The following is an 18,489-nucleotide window of genomic DNA, read 5'->3' as shown; positions in this document are numbered from 1 at the left end:
AAGAAAAACCTTCGTAAATACAACGTTTTTCTACGTTATATTAATGATTTTGTTCTTGAAATCAGTCCGATTACCGGTGTCATTGCATTAACGAAAAATGTTTAATTAATCTCAAAATTTTCGTAAATATAATGAAATAATGTCATTAATATAGAATATATAAATAACGTCACCATACGTGTTTACAATGTCAAATATCATTAAACCAATGATACAATTTCGTCAATATAATGAAAGGGTTTCATTAAATTAATGAATTTCTTTCAATACTAATATGAAAAAAATCATTAATTTAACGATTTTGCATTAATAGTATAACGACATGTTTCATTGATGTTAAGAAACTTTATCATATATGCAATGAATGTTGACATTGGTTTAATGACATTGCTTCACTAATATAATTATATCCTACATTAATGGAACGATGTTTTTACATTTCAAAAATGAATTTTGTCATTGATTTTCCTACATTGTTTCGTAAATAGAATGTGCTCCTTCATTAATGAAATGAAATATATCATAAATATAATGATTATAAGACATTATATTAACAATATTAATCATTATTTTAATAAAAGGTTTCATTCCAAAAACGATTCCTTTCATAATAATAATGAACAAAAATAAGTTATTTATAATTACAATTTATTAGGATTTTAATCTAAATGTACATATGTATTAATACTTTTTATATTTAAATTCGATTTCAATATAAATACTTCGCATTTGTATAAATAAATACAAAAAATATAAGCGGTATTCACAATGTAGAGTACTTGGCCTAGCAAAAAAGCAGAAAAGCTATTTATTGACAAACATTTCAATTTCTAATGTATTTCGTTTTTATTTTTTTGATATTGTGCTCTTTTACTACATTACCAGGCCAAGTACTCTACATTGTGAATACCCCTAAAATGAAAAATATTTGAATATCAGTAAAAAAAATTTTCGCTGCAGGAAGACTGAGATAGTGACAAATGGTGATGAAACGTTTTTGGATTCCTGAGAGTCAGTCAAAATTTGTTGAGACATGTGTAATGTGTTTTTTGAGTTTCTTCATCTAAAAATAAAATTTAAACGTATTCTTTAATGGGTATCATAAATTTTCCTTTTGATGTATTAATAATAGCTTACCTTTCTTATGAGTCATTGATCCACTTGAATCGAAAACCACTTCCTCAATTGATTGAAATAAATCCTCCTCAATCCATTTTTGCACAAAAAACATTTCAAATTATTTATTACCAAATTAGATTTTGATCACAATTTCAACTTTTTATAAACAACAAATAAATCAATTATATTTTTAACACAACAACTCTTCACTTGTTGACTGTTTAAAATAAACTAAAATTAAATAAAAAGAAACTCTCAAAAACAGAAGATGATGCTATTTATGTTGTTGTTGTATTTTTTTAAACGTGCCACATTATGTTCCAACTCTATTTTATTTATCTTTGTGTCCATCAGCATCAACATTCTCTTGTGTCCCGTTAATTCTTTAAGAAACGTTCAATACAACGCAACTTTACGTTGTATTGATAACCGAATCGTTGTATTTACTATTATTATATTAAATACTTAATTTTTTTTTATTGAATGACGCATTACGTTAAATTAATGATAAAATCATTGTATTTACTACAAAATTTTCAAAATATGTTTGCCATAAAGTCCCGTTATGATTTGTTTGCAAAGAAATTCAATGACACATTACGTTGCATGGATTACAAGTTCATTAATTTAATGACATGGTTTCATTAAACGTTCGTCATAATTACGTGATTGTTAAAAAACTTGTTTAAAATATTAATTAAAATGACATAATTTTTGGCGTTTTTCGTCTCATTAATGACAATTTGTTATATTAGCAAAATAAAAAGAACTAAGCAATTTAAATATTAAAAACTACATTAATTCGATTCCTTTATATATAATTTTGTTTTATATAATTTATTTTTTTTATTTTTCAATATTTAATCCAAAAAAATGGAAAACAAAAAATTCATTATTGCTACGTAAATATTTCATTGAATTTTTAAGGGGTGCTGTATTTCATACAAATATTACTATATTTGCACAAAAACAATTAGGATTTGCCAATTAAACCTTTTTTATTCCAAAAAATTAATTTGGGACACATTCGTTATTCAATTTATACATTGAATCTCACGTTAAAGTTTTACGTAATATTAACGTAAAAAGTTTCGTAGCATCAATGACTCTACGAAATGCCAAAAAATACTCATTTTGCCTGAATCGTAATATTAACGTAATTTTCGTAAATACAACATAAAATTTCATATCATTAACGAAACTTTTCATTGCATTAACGTAAACAGGTTAACGTAAAAGTTTCATTGGGGTTACGAAGCGTTTTTCTTTCAGTGTAGGAAAATTGGATTGTATCCTTCGTTTGAAGGACCTTAAAAAGTTATAGATAAAAATGATAAATGTTTTAAAATTCAGAAAGGCGATTCTGTTATTTCCATATCAATTGATAATTGAAATCCCGCTTTTGTTAATATTAAAAGAGACCATAATGAAAATATTAATCAGACTGCGACAAAACCCAAAAAAGTTACATTCAATATAAACAATTTAATACAGAAGCATGTTTCTTCAACTGAAGGGGGAGTAGATATAGGGACTTGTTTATGAATACTTGTAATTATTTACTTTTTATTTTTTTGATCAAATTGGTTACTGATATTATTTTCTATGAGTTTAAAAAATATTTTATTTGATTAGATCATTATAAAAATTTGCTTGTTACTTGAACATTGTTAATTATAAAATAAATATATTATTTTAATCTTTGACCCAACATATTTCAAATATTTTAATCCTTGATCCTACAATATGTACATCAAATTCAATTTAATGTTTGGTAAAATCATCACTAAGTTTATAATGAATCAATATTAAGATTTAGCTTAACTTCTAGAATTATGCGGAATTTAATTTTTAATAGTTTCATTATGTGCAATTTATTCGGAAAAAGTTTTTCAGTAAACTCATTATCCTCTACTATTTAGAATCATTGTAATTCTTAAAAATATTAATCTAAAGAGGTTTGTATTGTAAATCAGCCGTTTAGGTTTCAAATCAGACCAGTAATGTGTATACAATGAATATAAAAAATGCACAAAAACAAAACATGAGATTTATTAATTTTAGTCCCAAATTTTAAAAACCGGTTAAGCGAGTGATAAACACCGGATAAACCGGTTAACCGAAAATCAACATTTTAAATTAACCGGTTTGAAAAAAAACCGAGATTTCGAAGAAAAACCGGATTTTCGGTTAACCGGTTTATAAACACTAGCTGTTGGTTTGAATTTCGTGCGAAAGAAGTACTGCTTATGTTATTTCGTGTGGAAATATAAGGTTGCCAGATTATTTCACATGTCTTCCACAATAAGAACAGAGTACAGCTTTTGCAAAATTATTTCGCATATATTTCATTCCAAGTAGTTTATATGTAGTTTGACAGCATTTCACGAAACTATAAAAAAATTATATATATTGAAAACTCTTAAAATTTCAACTTGGAAACTCCCTTAAACTATTAGATGGCAACAATAATTTTATTATTACACTATGGCAGCTTCTTTTCACGTGTGTGAACAATATTGACCCTCTGTTAGACCCCTTTCACACTAGGCAATTTAGTTGCGCAAGTCTCTTGTGTTTATAGATGCCAGAGGTAATGTCAGGTTAAGGTGAAGAAAATTTTTTATGCTGTTTTGTTGTTGGGCAAGAGACTTGCGCAACTAAATTGCCTAGTGTGAAAGGGGTCTTAATTTTCTCTAAAAGTTTTAAGTTATGTTTTGCCTTAGTTCTTCAAAATAAGTAGATTAATGCTAAAAAATAAAACTAAAATATCATGAATTAATTTTTACATAGTTTTATCGTGATGGCCAAAGCTAAAGCAGCACTTTTAAAACAAAACGTCATAAAAGATTTAGAAGAAGGAGTCTCAAATCGCGAGATTGCAAAAATATATAACGTATCACTCGGATTTGTGTGCAAAATAAAAAAATAAAGTAATATGCACATCATAAGCAATCAACCAGGTCGCCCAAAAAAGCTTTCGTTAGATGTCACTGCCAAAACCCTTCGAAGAAGCTTTAAAGCAGTGATGTTATATACTTTTTTAAGAAGTCTTTACGTAGCCCGAAAAAAATCCCTATTTTTCCCTACGCGCTCAAAAGATTGTCTCTACAAAAATCCCTACAGCTTTTAAATGATAATTCGTATATCAATGCAAATAATACCCTTTGTGTTTGATGTATTTTATATATATATGGGGGATTTAACGTCAAGTGAACCAACTTTTGAAACCAAGGTTAGTCCTATAGGATAGTAGTTTAGACACAATTTTTCAACAATATCGGTCTAGAACTCTCTGAAAATTTGACATTTTGGCCATACAGGTGTTATTTCTCATCCCTGTAACTAATTACCTATTGTTCATAGCAAATAATGTCCTAAATAATTTAGAACTATTTCTTCAATCTTTCGAAAAAAAATTAAAAAAAAAAATATTTTTGATTTTTTTTTTTCAAAATCAAAAATTTTTTTGAATTTTTTTCTCAAAAGAAAGCCTTGGTATTTTCCTCGAATAGCTTTTTGGTCGCTTAGTGGGATGCGAGTTGGATATCTATCAAAATAAATGTTTTGTAACTCAAAACATACAAACGTACATACAGTGAGCCTCAAAAGTGATTAAACACCAAAAATTATTTGATTTTTTTAAGATAATGAAAATCCTAAAATCTATCCATCGATTAAATTTTAAAAGTTTCGGTTTGATGCAGATTGAGTTGAATAATAGATTCAGTCCAGAAAAAAGAAGATTTAAGTCGGAATATAATGATTTTTATGATCTTAAAAAATCAAAAAATTCACTGGTCGAGGAGTCTGAAGAATACGAAGAGTTCATTCTGCTGAATATATGTATTATATTATATACATATAAATATAAAAAAAACAATATTTTACAAATCTACTATAAAATCAAAGCTGAAATGGCGGCAAGCGATCATTCAAAGACATTTGATATTTTGTAATATTGCCGAATCAAGAATTTTATTAGTATGTAGTCACAGATAACAAAAGGGATGCGAAATTAATATATTTTCCCACATTATTGAAAAGTCCCTACATTTTAATGATTTCAACAAATCTGTCATTTTTTCCCTACGGCCATTTTTTTAGCAGAAAATCCCTACGAATAGGGATTTTTCCCTACGTATAACATCACTGCTTTAAAGACAGTTAATTAGCGGTCAGAGCAAACGCCAAAAAAAAACACTTTTAAGTGAAAACAACCGCAGAAAAGGGTTTGAGTTTGCAAACAAATACGAAAATTTCTCGGTTAAAGATTGGATGCGTGCAACATGGTCTGATGAGACAATAATTAATCCGGTCAGACGGAAGGCAGTGGACAAAAGTGTTGGCGTAAAAGAGTGACATTTTTGTCAGACTTTAAAATTCGGTGGGGCCTCATTGTGGAAAAATGTGTACCACGGACTACAAACTATTCTCAAAGACTCATACATTCCCATTCTAGACATATTCGGTTTATATCCAGAACAGGACGACACCTTTGTGCTGGACAACGATCATAAGCATACTGCTATAATCCCAAAAAAATGGTTTGAGGAAAATGGGATAAAGCTTATGGATTGGCCTCCCCAGTCGACGGATTTGAACCATATAAAACACCTATGGTTCATTTTGAAAAGAAAAATGTTTGCTGAGAAAACCCCACCTAAGACTGTAGATGAACTCTGGGAGCGTGCCATTAAAGCTTGGAAAGAAATTGATCCGGAAATACTAACAAATCTTGTAAAGAGTATGCCAAAGAGAGTTAAGGCAGTAAAAAAAGCACATGGAGGACACACCAAATATTAGGATCCATAAGACGACGAGTTCTCCAACCGCGGTCATATTTGTTCACATTTGGAACTCTAAATTAATATCTGTATAAACATTATTGACACAGATTTTTTTAAGTTTTTTTATTTTCAAGTTATGTAGTTGTTATTGAATTGAAATAGCTGAAAAAGTTTAAATAAAAGTTAATAAAATAAAAATATCTGGCATATTTGTTAATTTGTATATTGATAATTTGGTGAACAATTTTGTCCCTTACTGTATATAAATAGGCCACACATTTTTTTGTGGTATGCACAATGCACAATATAAACAAATTTTTCAAAATTCTTTCCATAAAAGTGGTCGAATTCCCTTATTAAAATTAAAAGGCCAACATATATTTTAAAGAAATCTAATAAAAACAACCAGAATTTTTTACATTAATCAAGTTTAAATTTATTATTAAATTAAAAAAACCCCAAAAAAATCGTCTTATATAATTTCAACACAAAATATCGTGAAACTTTAATTTTTTAACCCTTAAATGCATGATTTTTACTTTTATTTTTCTATAAAGTATCAAATATTTAGTTGATTTTTATTTATTATATTTCATTTAGCTTTAGTTTGATTTAGAATTTTGTTAGCTGAAAGTTTTCGTACTCCATTTGATTTTTCTGAATTCGAATCTGAATTAGTATCAAGCTTATATTCGTCTAAAATTAAGTGGAACTGGAATGTAGACAATTGGCAACAATATGCTTTAAAGGGTTAAGAGTTATACGGGAATACAAAATTGTTTCTTTTGACCTTTAATTGATCTTCCCGTTTTAAACGCCAACAGTAATCACCTAGCATAGTTGTTTTCCATTGGCCTTTAAATCATTTTTGAGAGCAGATGGAAAAATACAAATGAGAATCTAGAAATTAAATTTTCAATAACATTCTGAAACACAACTTTTCATAAGCTCTAAACATGTCGTTAACTAGCTGCTCTACATTGTCGGCTCTGTTGTTCTCTAAAAATTCAGCTTTCAGCGATAACTAGGCATCAAGTTACTTATTAGTGAGCTTTCTATCAAAATGTGGATCTTTCATCAATGAATGTATTTATGGTCGCACAAATATTCCTTCTTTGAGTTTGCCATCACTTAACTTTGAAAATATTGTCTTTAAATTGTTCATCAAACCATTTTTATGTGGAGTAACGGTAAAATGACATTTTGAGCGTTGCGGCGACCACTTAGTTCAGTATTCATATTCATATAGATTTTCAATTAAATGTGAACAAATATGTCGACGTTATCGAATATTTATTTATTTAATAACTACATACATAATAATACAATTATTATAAAGTTCGATTTTTTTGAGCACTAGCATCTAAGGCCATCAACTCATATTTTAAAGATATCTTTAATTCTTCAAAATATGAGAAATTATAATAGTAAATAAATTATTTTTATTTTGTTTTTGTATATTTTTAAATGCTATAAGTTTTTTTTTCATAGTCTATAAGGAATTTTGTAATCCTATAGACTTTAAATAAATAAAAGAGTACTAAAACTGAAATTGTATTTTCTATTGAAGACATAAGGTCTGTTCATTTACTTTCCCAGTAAATACTTGCAACGGGAGAATAAAATCAAAATTTACAAAATTACTCTCTTAAATTCTCAAAAATAGTAGAAAGTAAATGAACGCTTTTCCAGTAACAATTGTTTTATACACATACAGCCCAATTATGAATAAAAATTCCGCGGGAGTTTTCTACATTTTCTCATTTTTCCTATTCAAATTCAATGGGAAAAACTCCCGGGGAACAAACTCCCGCGGAATTTTTAATTCATAATTGGGCTGATAATTTTCTTATTTTATTCCTTTTAAAATGTATAAATACTCACATTTTCTTTAATTTTATTGAAAATTCTTTTGTTTTGGCATTTTTTCACCACAAAAATAAAATTTTAAATAAATAAACAATAACACAAAACATATAAAATATAAGCTGCTAACTATTACGAGTTCAAAATAGAACTTGTAATAGTTTGCAACGAGAGAACACTCTCTAAAATTTATACGCTCTTGATTTTTTCTCTACTTGCTAGTTTTTGAGTTAATGAACGCTTTTCCAGTAACAATTGTTACTAACTAGTAACAACTTTTAGTTATTGAACATAGCTATAAATTATAGACTAATTATTACTACGTTTATACGTAGCCTATTCGCAAATAAAAATTATTTGCAATTAACTAACTCACTGTTTATATGTCACATTAGTTACGGAAAATTCTTGTTTTTATGAGATGCCGGATGGTAAAATGTAATTATTTGGTAGCTCTTTTATTGAATAAAATATGATACATTTTTTATTTTTTTAAATGTAAAAATTATAGAATCAAAAATTCTTGTCCGTCTTGTCAATCCAATTAATTCAAAAACGCAATGAAATATTTAAAAAACGTCTTAATAAACTAAAAGCGTTAAAACATATGGCAATGCTTAATATCTTATTTGCAAATAGTGTCGTTAATCAGGAATTGTTATCGTGAGTTAGCTATTCGCAAATAAAAAATTAATTCACTGTTTATGCGGCATTTTTTTCTAATTGCAATATTTATATTTGCGAATAAGCCGTGCGTATAAACGTAGTATATATTAATGAAGAGTTTCAACAAACAAAATTAATTTAAAAATGTGTGCACTGACTTTGAAATTTATCTTTTTCATTTTATATTATACTACTTTTAAAAATTGTACAAGTTACTCTTTATAAATGAAACATGAACAAAAATAATAAAATATGATTATAACTCGTTCTGAATGAAATGAAATTCATAAAAATTAAATATATGCAAAAAAAATAAGTCCGTAAAAAAATTAATTAAGTATTAAAAATGTTAACATTTGCATAATTTAATTTTTATTTATTTTTTAGTACCACCAACTCTTCGAGCTCTTCCACATAATGGACAAGTGACCGCCAGGAAGGGTAGTACTGTTACACTCGAATGTAAAGCATCCGGTAATCCGGTACCAACAATATATTGGTTTAAAAAGGATATGTTTTCTGGGCCTACACATCTGTCAGATAGCTCCACTTTAATTTTGGAAAATGTTGATAGACATCATGCAGGCATATATCAATGTTCAGCAGATAATGGAGTAAAGGAAAGAGTTTCAATGGATATTCAGCTCACAATATTATGTAAGTTGAACATATCCTAATAAATACATAATTTTAAGACAACATTATTCCTTAGAGTAAATTCGGGTAATGTGGTATACCTATTTTTTATTTGACTATAATTTTTAGAATCTTAATTCGATTGGAACAGTTTTCAACTGGTGTTTTACTACAAGTGTTAGGTTTACATCCATGAAAGTAAAAAAGTCTTTTATGATCAAGTTTCAGAGAAATTTGGGAAAAAGAGACAAAGCCCAAAAACAAGCCATTGAAAAAATTGGCGGGTAATGTGGTACACTAGGGTGGCCCTTAATAAACGAAAGTTGGATTTTGGCCATTCTCACCCTCCAGTTTGGTGAACATTAGCAAAAAAATCATCCTGAAAAAATTTTAGGTAAATCGGTTGGGGTTAAGACGTGCCGCAAGCCCTCTGAAGTTTTGAGATGCATTTACAAGGGGAAAAAATGCATTTTTTTCAGTTTTTGTAAAAATTTTGCCATTAAAAAATTACTTTTGTAATTTAATTTAAAAGAATCGAAATGTGTACGTAATTGTCGTTCTAATGAGATATAAAAAACAGAAATCGGTCAAAAAATGTTAAAGTTATTAAAAATTCGCCAGGCCATTAACGTGTCTCAGGCCACTAGAACATGAAATGTAGGAACAAAATTAACATATTTTGAGAAATATTAAAATAAAAGCTCATTTTTACTTAAAATATGTCCATATTTACTTGTATATGAGTTTTTGTCTTCGTAGGATACCGTTAACCTATTCTTAGGTATGAACAAAAAAATTTAATTTTTTTAACGGCAGTTTCAAAACTCCATTTTCAAATTTTTAAAAATTTTGTTAAACAAATTTCAGAATTTTTTGATCATCTCATTGGGATTTATTAAGAGTATAATAGGGAATAAAAATGTGAAAAAATTATGAAAATATCTCTTATAGTTTTTCCGTACCTGCGATTTAAATTTTGAAATTTTCGAGAAAAACCAATTATTTGGCAATTTTTAGGCCAATGAGCTCTATTTTCTTACTCTTATGAATTTTAAGCAAAACTTAATTAGAATATTATAGTCCAGATAATTCTAAATATACTCTGAAACTTTTACTAAAATCAAAAAACGTTAACCCTTAAATCGTGAAGGTCAAAGGTCAAATTTTTCAATATTTGGAATTTCTCTTGGAAAGATTTTGAAATGGTCGAATTGTTGTATATTTTTGGGCCGATTTTGATGAAATTTAACAAAAATATAACACAAAGCCTAGTATTTACAAAAGCAGCAGAAAAATTAAAATTAACCCTATATAGCACTTGGTGTTAAAATGACCCCAAACTTCTAAAACCATAAAAAATTATGATTTTAAAAGTTTGGTGTCATTTTAACCCCAAGTGCCATTAAGCGTTAATTTCCATTCTTGTGCTGTTATTATAAACCCTAGAGTTTATGTTATATTTTTGTTAAATTTCATCAAAATCGGCCCAAAAATATACAACATTTCGAACATTTCAAAATCTTTCCAAGAGAAATTCCAAATATTGAAAAATTTGACCTTTGACCTTCACGATTTAAGGGTTAACGTTTTTTGATTTTAGTAAAAGTTTCAGAGTATATTTAGAATTATCTGGACTATAATATTCTAATTAAGTTTTGCTTAAAATTCATAAGAGTAAGAAAATAGAGCTCATTGGCCTAAAAATTGCCAAATAATTGGTTTTTCTCGAAAATTTCAAAATTTAAATCGCAGGTACGGAAAAACTTTAAGAGATATTTTCATAATTTTTTCACATTTTTATTCCCTATTATACTCTTAATAAATCCCAATGAGATGATCAAAAAATTCTGAAATTTGTTTAACAAAATTTTTAAAAATTTGAAAATGGAGTTTTGAAACTGCCGTTAAAAAAATTAAATTTTTTTGTTCATACCTAAGAATAGGTTAACGGTATCCTACGAAGACAAAAACCATGTTCTTTTAATATTGTATACCGAACCGCATAACCGATACATAGTATTTTAATTTGTAAATGAGTTGCGTTTTATTTAAATCATCTTTAATGGATGCGGTTAAAGTTGGCGGCTTACCAAGCTTACCAGAAACTCCTCAATACATTATTCGCTTCGTAGGAGACATTGAATGATTGATGCGAAAAAAATTTATATTTGTTGTTTCTAACAGCTCAGATAGCGTTCTTCAAATCTTCCGCTGCCCATTTTCATACTTCACATTTCTTTGGCATATTATTTGCTTGAAATTCTTTAGCTATACCACATTAGCCGACCACGTGGTTTAGTGAAATTATTATAAAATTAAACATATACACTAAATATACTATATTGTTACATATGTTCTTCAATAGCAAAATATTCCCATTTGACTTTAAAATTAAATTAATGAAGTTTAAAACACCTGATTGTAGAAAAAAATTAATTTTTAACAGATCACAAAAAAAAGTCTACCATAAGATAATGCTGATTTTTTACTACTGACTATTTCCATGACCTGCAAAAATGAAGTAAACTCACCCAATGTGAATTTTCTGAGATCATAAAACTTTTAAGCTTGGTACCGCTACTCCTATGCTCTTAGTTTTAGAGAAAAGCAGCTATACCACATTACCCGAACTTACTCTATTATCTACAACAAATTGATGTAAATCTTGGATCCCATCATAAAATTGGGTAAAAATCTATATAAATAAAAATCAAATGTCGCACAGTGGTATGAGAATAAAAAAAGAGGGAAATAAATCTGTAACTTCTAAACTCTTACGCCGATTTGAATGAAATTTCACATGCGCAAAGAGGAAGTCGAGTTTAAGTTTTGTATTTGGACCTCATGACCGTACCAGGAACGGGACCAGGGGTTCCCAAAGTAGGACACCTCGGGTATGTTCAATTTTTAAAATGATCCAAATTTCGTTTGTGTTCCGATTTAAAAAAAAATTACACATACAGAATCTCCTCGTCGAGCACTACATAAAACCTTTTTTACCCACATTTTTACCCACCCTACACCAGTTTTTTGGTGACCGCGGTTCCAAATATTCTCCGATTTTATCCATTTTTCTTTTGTAGGATTAACAATAGATCTATATATCAAATAAAGAAAGAAGTGTTTAAAAATCATGACTGAGTCCAAAGTCATGCATTTGAATATAAAAAAAATTAAAAAAGGCGATTTTTCGCAATTTTTTCGGGAAAAAAGTACTTTTATTCTTTTTAAGTTATCTAAAAATTTTCTAAGAGGATGTATAATGAATTTGTACTTTTTGAAAAGCTAACTTTACGCCAAATATTTTGCATGAAAAAAACATTTATAATTTTTTATAAAAAATGCCTATTTTTTATGTAAAATTCAACTTTAGGGCAAAAATTCTCAAATCGCATACTCGATATCAAAATATAGTAACCAATTTTATAATTTTTCAAATGCAAATATTGCACTTTTTTTAATGCCATTTTGTAACCAATACTCCAAATTAACTAAGTCAGCTTTTTGTTTTTGGTAAATACTAAATTCCATTTGACAACACGCAGTCAAAGACATTGCATCGTAATTACTTAATAAATTTTGTTGAAAAGAGTGTATTGTTTTCAAATTTTCAATTGCATGTTTAAATAATTTCGCGAGTTATAAACAAGAAAGTGAAAATGGAGAACAATAAACTAAGTAAGTAAGTAATGTTTTTTGTTAAAAAATGTGATAAAATTGTTTAACTTGCTTGAAATAAATCCACTGCAATTGTTTTCAAAATGTAACTTCGTGGAAGCTTTTAAAATTTCGGCAAAGTTCGGCAGATTAAATGAAATCAGAAATGCATATATTGAAATGTTATAAACCAATTTTAATTTACTTATAATAGCCATTTTTAGCCGTTTTCGAATAATACTATCTTTTTTAGGTTATTATTTGAAATTTTGCTTAACGAAAATTCAAAAAAAGAAAAATTTTATGCCGTTTTCAAACATGTAGTGGACAAAATTGAAGTAAACATATTTTCAGATGAAGTGCAGAAGCATATAACAAAAACAATAATTTTGTTATACCCTACACCACCATAGTGGGGACGTTGTAATGGAAGCGGAGAAGACATATTTTTTAAGCTCCGAATTAATATTAAGCTGTACCTCAGATCCATTAATTTACACATCATTTTTAGATAGGCGCTTACAAAACCGGAAAAGTTCCACACTTCTGCCAGAAGTAATTCAACTGTTATGTTGCAGTGAACCCATGGAAGAATTTCACTTTAGCCACCAAGACAATGTAATTAATGAAAGCGAAGAGGACCTTATTGATTTTAATTTACAAAATGAATTAGATTTAAGCAATTACTAAAAGTTTTAGTATAATTAAAATAAATTAATGTATTAAGTTTGCATTAATGATTGTAAATGGGTTAATTTTTGGTCGTTAGTGGGTTAAATGCCATTTTTTTAATAGAATTATTCTTACTTTCGAAATTCTTTAAGGTTTTGGTTTGAATACCATGATTTTGTAGTCGTTATAAATTTAGCACAGAAAAAGTAGTCATTTAACCTATAGTGCACTGTGTGTCGTTCGTTGGTAATTGCATCAGCTGAGAACGGCAGGACCGATTCGGACAATTTTTTTTTTAAAATGTTCGTCTGCCAACTTAAGTTTTTATGGAAAGAAAAATAGGCCACGCCCACTTTTTTCGATTTATATAAAATTGGAAAACGGCTGCATCGATATAGCCAAGTTTTTCTTGGAATGTTCGTAGTAATCCAATTTATTCGATTTGGCTGCACCGATTTGGCTAATTTTTTGCTGAAATGTTCGTATCCAATTTAAGTTTTTACTGAAAGAAAAATTTAGCACGACCACCTTTTTTCGATATATCTAAAATCGCAGAGCACCAGCACTGATTTTGGTAATTTTTTTTGATGTTCTCAATTTTTTTTTTTTTTTATCATTTATTTATAGTATCTTCATTATTTAATGAACTAACAATAAGTGGTTCTTATATGTAATATTATTATTTAATTAGTCCAGCCAGTGCCGGACGAAAAAATTTTGTATTCATGGTTGTTTTGGTTAAATTGGCATTCTTCCTTCTAGGTTAGGTCTGCTGTGTCCCTACTTCTTAATCGAGTGTGGCCACGGTTATCTAATATGTTGCGAGCCATATTAGATAATTTTTTAAATATTAAATATTTAAATATTTTTGTATATTTTTCGAGATTTCAGTTTTTACAATGGGCACGTTTAGATCTTTGTGTATATTCGCGTTTTTGATATACCAGGGGGCAACTGTGATCATTCTTAGAAACTTGTTTTGGCGTCTTTGGATCTTTTCTACATTTGACGCTGAGGCCGTGCCCCATAACTGTATGCCATAACACCATATCGGTTTTATGATCATGTTATAAAGTAGAAGTTTACAATCTAAATTAAGCGTAGAGTTTCTGCCAATAAGCCAATTAATTTGAATTGATTTCAATTTCATTTGAGTCAACTTTGCATCTATATGACTTTTCCATGTAAGGCGACGATCAAGATGTATTCCGAGGTATTTCACTTCCGATTGTTGAATTATTGTTTGGTTATTGATATGAATAGGGGAGCATGATTCTCTACGCAATGTAAATGTTATGTGTGTACATTTTTGCTCGTTGACTTTAATTTTCCATTGTTTTAACCATTTTTCTAATTCAAATATGTGGTTTTGTAAGTAACGAGACGCTTCTTGAGGGTTTTCATGAATACTTAGAATACCAGTATCATCAGCAAATGTTGATATATGAGTGCGATTGTTAGTTGGCATATCAGACGAATATATCAAATATAAAAAAGGTCCCAGGATACTGCCTTGGGGGACTCCAGCTTCAATGGGTTGTGCAGTACTTAAAAAGTTTCCCTCTTTAACCTTAAATGTTCGACCAGTTAAATAGCTTTCCAACAGCTTATGTGTGTTTGCCGGTAAATTTTGACTCAATTTGTATATTAATCCAGCATGCCATACCTTATCAAACACTTGAGAGATGTCGATGAAGAGTGCAGAACAGTATTTCTTTTCTTCAAACGCTTTTCTCACAATATTTACAAGTCTATGGGTTTGTTCGATAGTACTGTGTTTTCTTCTAAATCCAAATTGATGATTCGGAATACAACTTGTTCATAAGTATCTTCTTAAATAGCTTTGATATATTAGACAATAGGCTGATGGGTCTGTATGATTCTACTTTTGTGTGATCTTTTCCCGGCTTGGGTATCATGGTAACCAGTGAAACCTTCCATTCTGGAGGATAATATTCAAGTCGTAATATAGCATTAAAAATAAAAGTAATTATTTTTATTGCTATCCGGGGTAGCTCCATAAGCATCTTGTTGCTGATCTTGTCCATACCAGGCGCTTTCTTGGGATTTAAATCAGCAATAGCATTTTCGATCTCTCGAATCTCAAAACGTAGGGGTACGGCTGCTCCAAAATAGGGTGCAACAGGTGGCAACTCAATTGCTTCGTTTGATGTGTTCGGTGTAAATACTTTTTTTAAATGATTAACAAACAGATTCCCTTTTTCAGTATCATTTCTTGCCCAACTACCACTTGAATTTCGCAAGGGGACTTACAATAACGGGTCTTTTAAGATTTTTTGTTGCTCGCCATAATGAGTAATCCGATTGCGGGGTTGCGTCCAGGCTTTCTAAATATTTATTCAATGATTCCATTTTTCGAAATTCCAAGAGCTTTTTAAGTCTTTTTATACAATCTTTAAGCTTCGATTTTAGTTGGGGGGATCTGTGCAATTGCCACTCTCTTCGAAATCTTCTTTTTTCATTTAAGAGCCGTTCGAAATCTTCAGAATTAATTCTATTATATCTGAATTGTCGGGGGGTTTGGTAGCATGTTGAGCAGCCAGTTTGAGATTTTTATCGAAATTGATAAGAGAGTGATCGATGTTTTCTGGTGTTCTTAGCGGTATGTTTTCCGAGCAATGTGTACTGAGGTATTTTTTATATTTGAGCCAATTTATTCTTGTGCCTGCCATCGCTAAATTACCAGTCGGGGATACAATTTCTAGGGGGCTCAATAAAGTAATAATAGTGGGTGAGTGATCTAAAGATAGTTCCAGCGAGGATTCAATTTGAATCATTTCTCTAGGGATATTTTTCATCACGCTAAAATCAATAACATCCGATATTTTTCGTGGGTCAGTAGGCCAGTAGGCCAGTAGGTAGGTTGGCCGCTCGAAATCACATTCAAACCCATTTTAGAAATTGTATCAAACAAAACACGACCTTTAGGGGTAATCAGTCGTGATCCCCAGAATGTGTGCTTAGCATTATAATCGCCAGCAGCCAGGAAAAGGGGGCCTAGTGATTTAAAAAATCTATTATATTGACTTTCTGTAATTGAAAATCTAGGGGGTGAGTATATCGATGAAATCACTAAGTTTCGATGAAAATCTTCAAGACAGATTGTAGTAGCTTGAAGATAATCTTCGCAAAGATCACACATTAATTACTCATAACTTTTATTTTTGATTTATATTTTTTTACGTTGCCTAATAAGAGTTATTTATAATAAATATTTTTTTTCGTTACTCATAACTTTTATTTTCGATTTAACTTCACCTGAAGTATCTCCACTTCAACCAATATCCGATTTTCTGATTGACGAATCGACGAATCTAAATACGTCATCGTTGTTCGGAACATCAATTAGAGAACTTGAAGTGGAGTTATTAGCAGCTATAGCTGAAATAGAGTGCTTTAAACCTATGAGACTGGACGTAGAAGCCGATTTGTTGCAATGTTAGGAAGAGAAAAAGGATACTTTTGCAATTTTTAAATAAATTGGTTCATATTGTCTATGCACTGCCGGCTAAGTGGCTTTCTGTTGAAAGAGCATTTTCTGCTTTGCGTATTTTGTTGACTGAGAAAAGGTGCAACTTGGCGGACAATGCGTTTGCTAAAACATTGATTGTGAAACAAAATTCTTCATAATTAAAAAACACACAATAAAAAACTTCAATCTCATACCAAGCTTGCTCGCATTATATGAAAAAACGTACAAATTTGTCAAAGCGGGCAAGGTTTGTGGAACTTCTGAGGAGTAAATAAAGGCTTTTTATATAAGTATTTGATACTGTTGAAAACATTATGACCTGAGGATTGATATTTTAGTAAAATTAAATAATTTTATAAAATTTTGGGACTTCATTTACCTTAAAAACTAAAAAAACGTTCATATGGTGATTTTCCACGAATACAAATATAAAATTTGATTTAATGTAAAATTTTAACGGTTAAAGATATCATAACAAAATTGGGAACTAATTTAGATCCAAATGTCCTTAAATTAATGACATTATAATTTTTGACATTTTTTATTTTCAAATACCGAAATTCCTAAAACGGGGAAAATGTGTTCCAAAAACTGAGTTTTTTTAGAAAAGTGCCTACTGTGACGCTATTTACCGTGTGATAGTAAAACAACTTTCTAAGTATTTAAACAACATATAGGGTTATACAAATACGCAACTTTTTCGAGGATCGGATCGAGCCTTTTTAGAATTTTTTACTGAAACTTAAATATTTTTTTTAAAATTGTCCAAGTTTGGATAGGTCTGGGGGATACTGTGTCCGCTTAAGTGAGCCCAATTTTACTTTACATGCTTTTGCATTAAGTTCTATTTCCGGAGCATAAAAAAATTGTAATATAGTCCCAAAGAAAATTTGTTTCTACAAAAGAAAAAATATAGGGACTTTTTTAGGAAAAATCGTAAAAAATTAGGCCCATTTTACATGTTCCAACTTTGGATGCGTGTAACTTTTTACGAGATAACTGTTACCAAGTTTTTTTTATTTTATTTAGAATTTTATTGCAATATAGCTGATATTTTGAAAAAAAAATTCGACCCTCCGTAGGGCCGCCATATCTAAAAAACAAAAAAAAATCGAGCAAAATTAAAAAAAAAAAAATAAATAAACCTAAATATATCTTCAACTGAAGGAGATAACCTACACATGTAAGCGTATTTTTTGTAGATCTTCTCAAGGACTATTTATATTTTAAATTTCAGCTCATTCGGATCATAACTGAATTTTTGGGGATTTTTTTAAAAATTTTGAGACCCGAGGTGACCAACTTTGAGGGGGCACAAACTGGCCCGTATTACCCCTAGGAAGCTGAACAAATGTAATTCAACTCAAAAACACCTCAGCTCTAACCATGTGAAATTTTGTAATAATATCTCCAATAGTTCCCGAGATACCGAATTATTTCCAAAAAAAAAAAGTTTCTAAACCACTGTGCGACATACCATTCGATTTTAAAAGCATTTGCAATGATAACTAACAAATCTCATTGCGATTGCTTCTCGCATTGTCAATTGTATGTCCCCTGTTCCCGTATCGGGTCACCATCAGCATTATT

The 18,489-nt window shown here is 29.5% G+C and overlaps 1 protein-coding gene across 1 annotated transcript in view; it reads left to right on the top strand.

Annotated features, from left to right (window-relative positions):
- Nucleotides 1–18,489, top strand: part of LOC135955616 (limbic system-associated membrane protein) — a 303,077-nt gene that overhangs the window by 110,875 nt on the left and 173,713 nt on the right. Inside the window, exon 3 of the mRNA XM_065505973.1 lies at nt 8,829–9,098. Within this exon, the coding sequence (XP_065362045.1) occupies nt 8,829–9,098 (270 nt within the window). The remainder of the gene's footprint in view (nt 1–8,828; nt 9,099–18,489) is intronic.

Source organism: Calliphora vicina, chromosome 3 (genome assembly GCF_958450345.1).
Source record: "Calliphora vicina chromosome 3, idCalVici1.1, whole genome shotgun sequence".
Taxonomy (NCBI): Eukaryota; Metazoa; Arthropoda; class Insecta; order Diptera; family Calliphoridae; genus Calliphora; species Calliphora vicina.
This window is presented reverse-complemented; position numbering and strand designations above follow the sequence as displayed.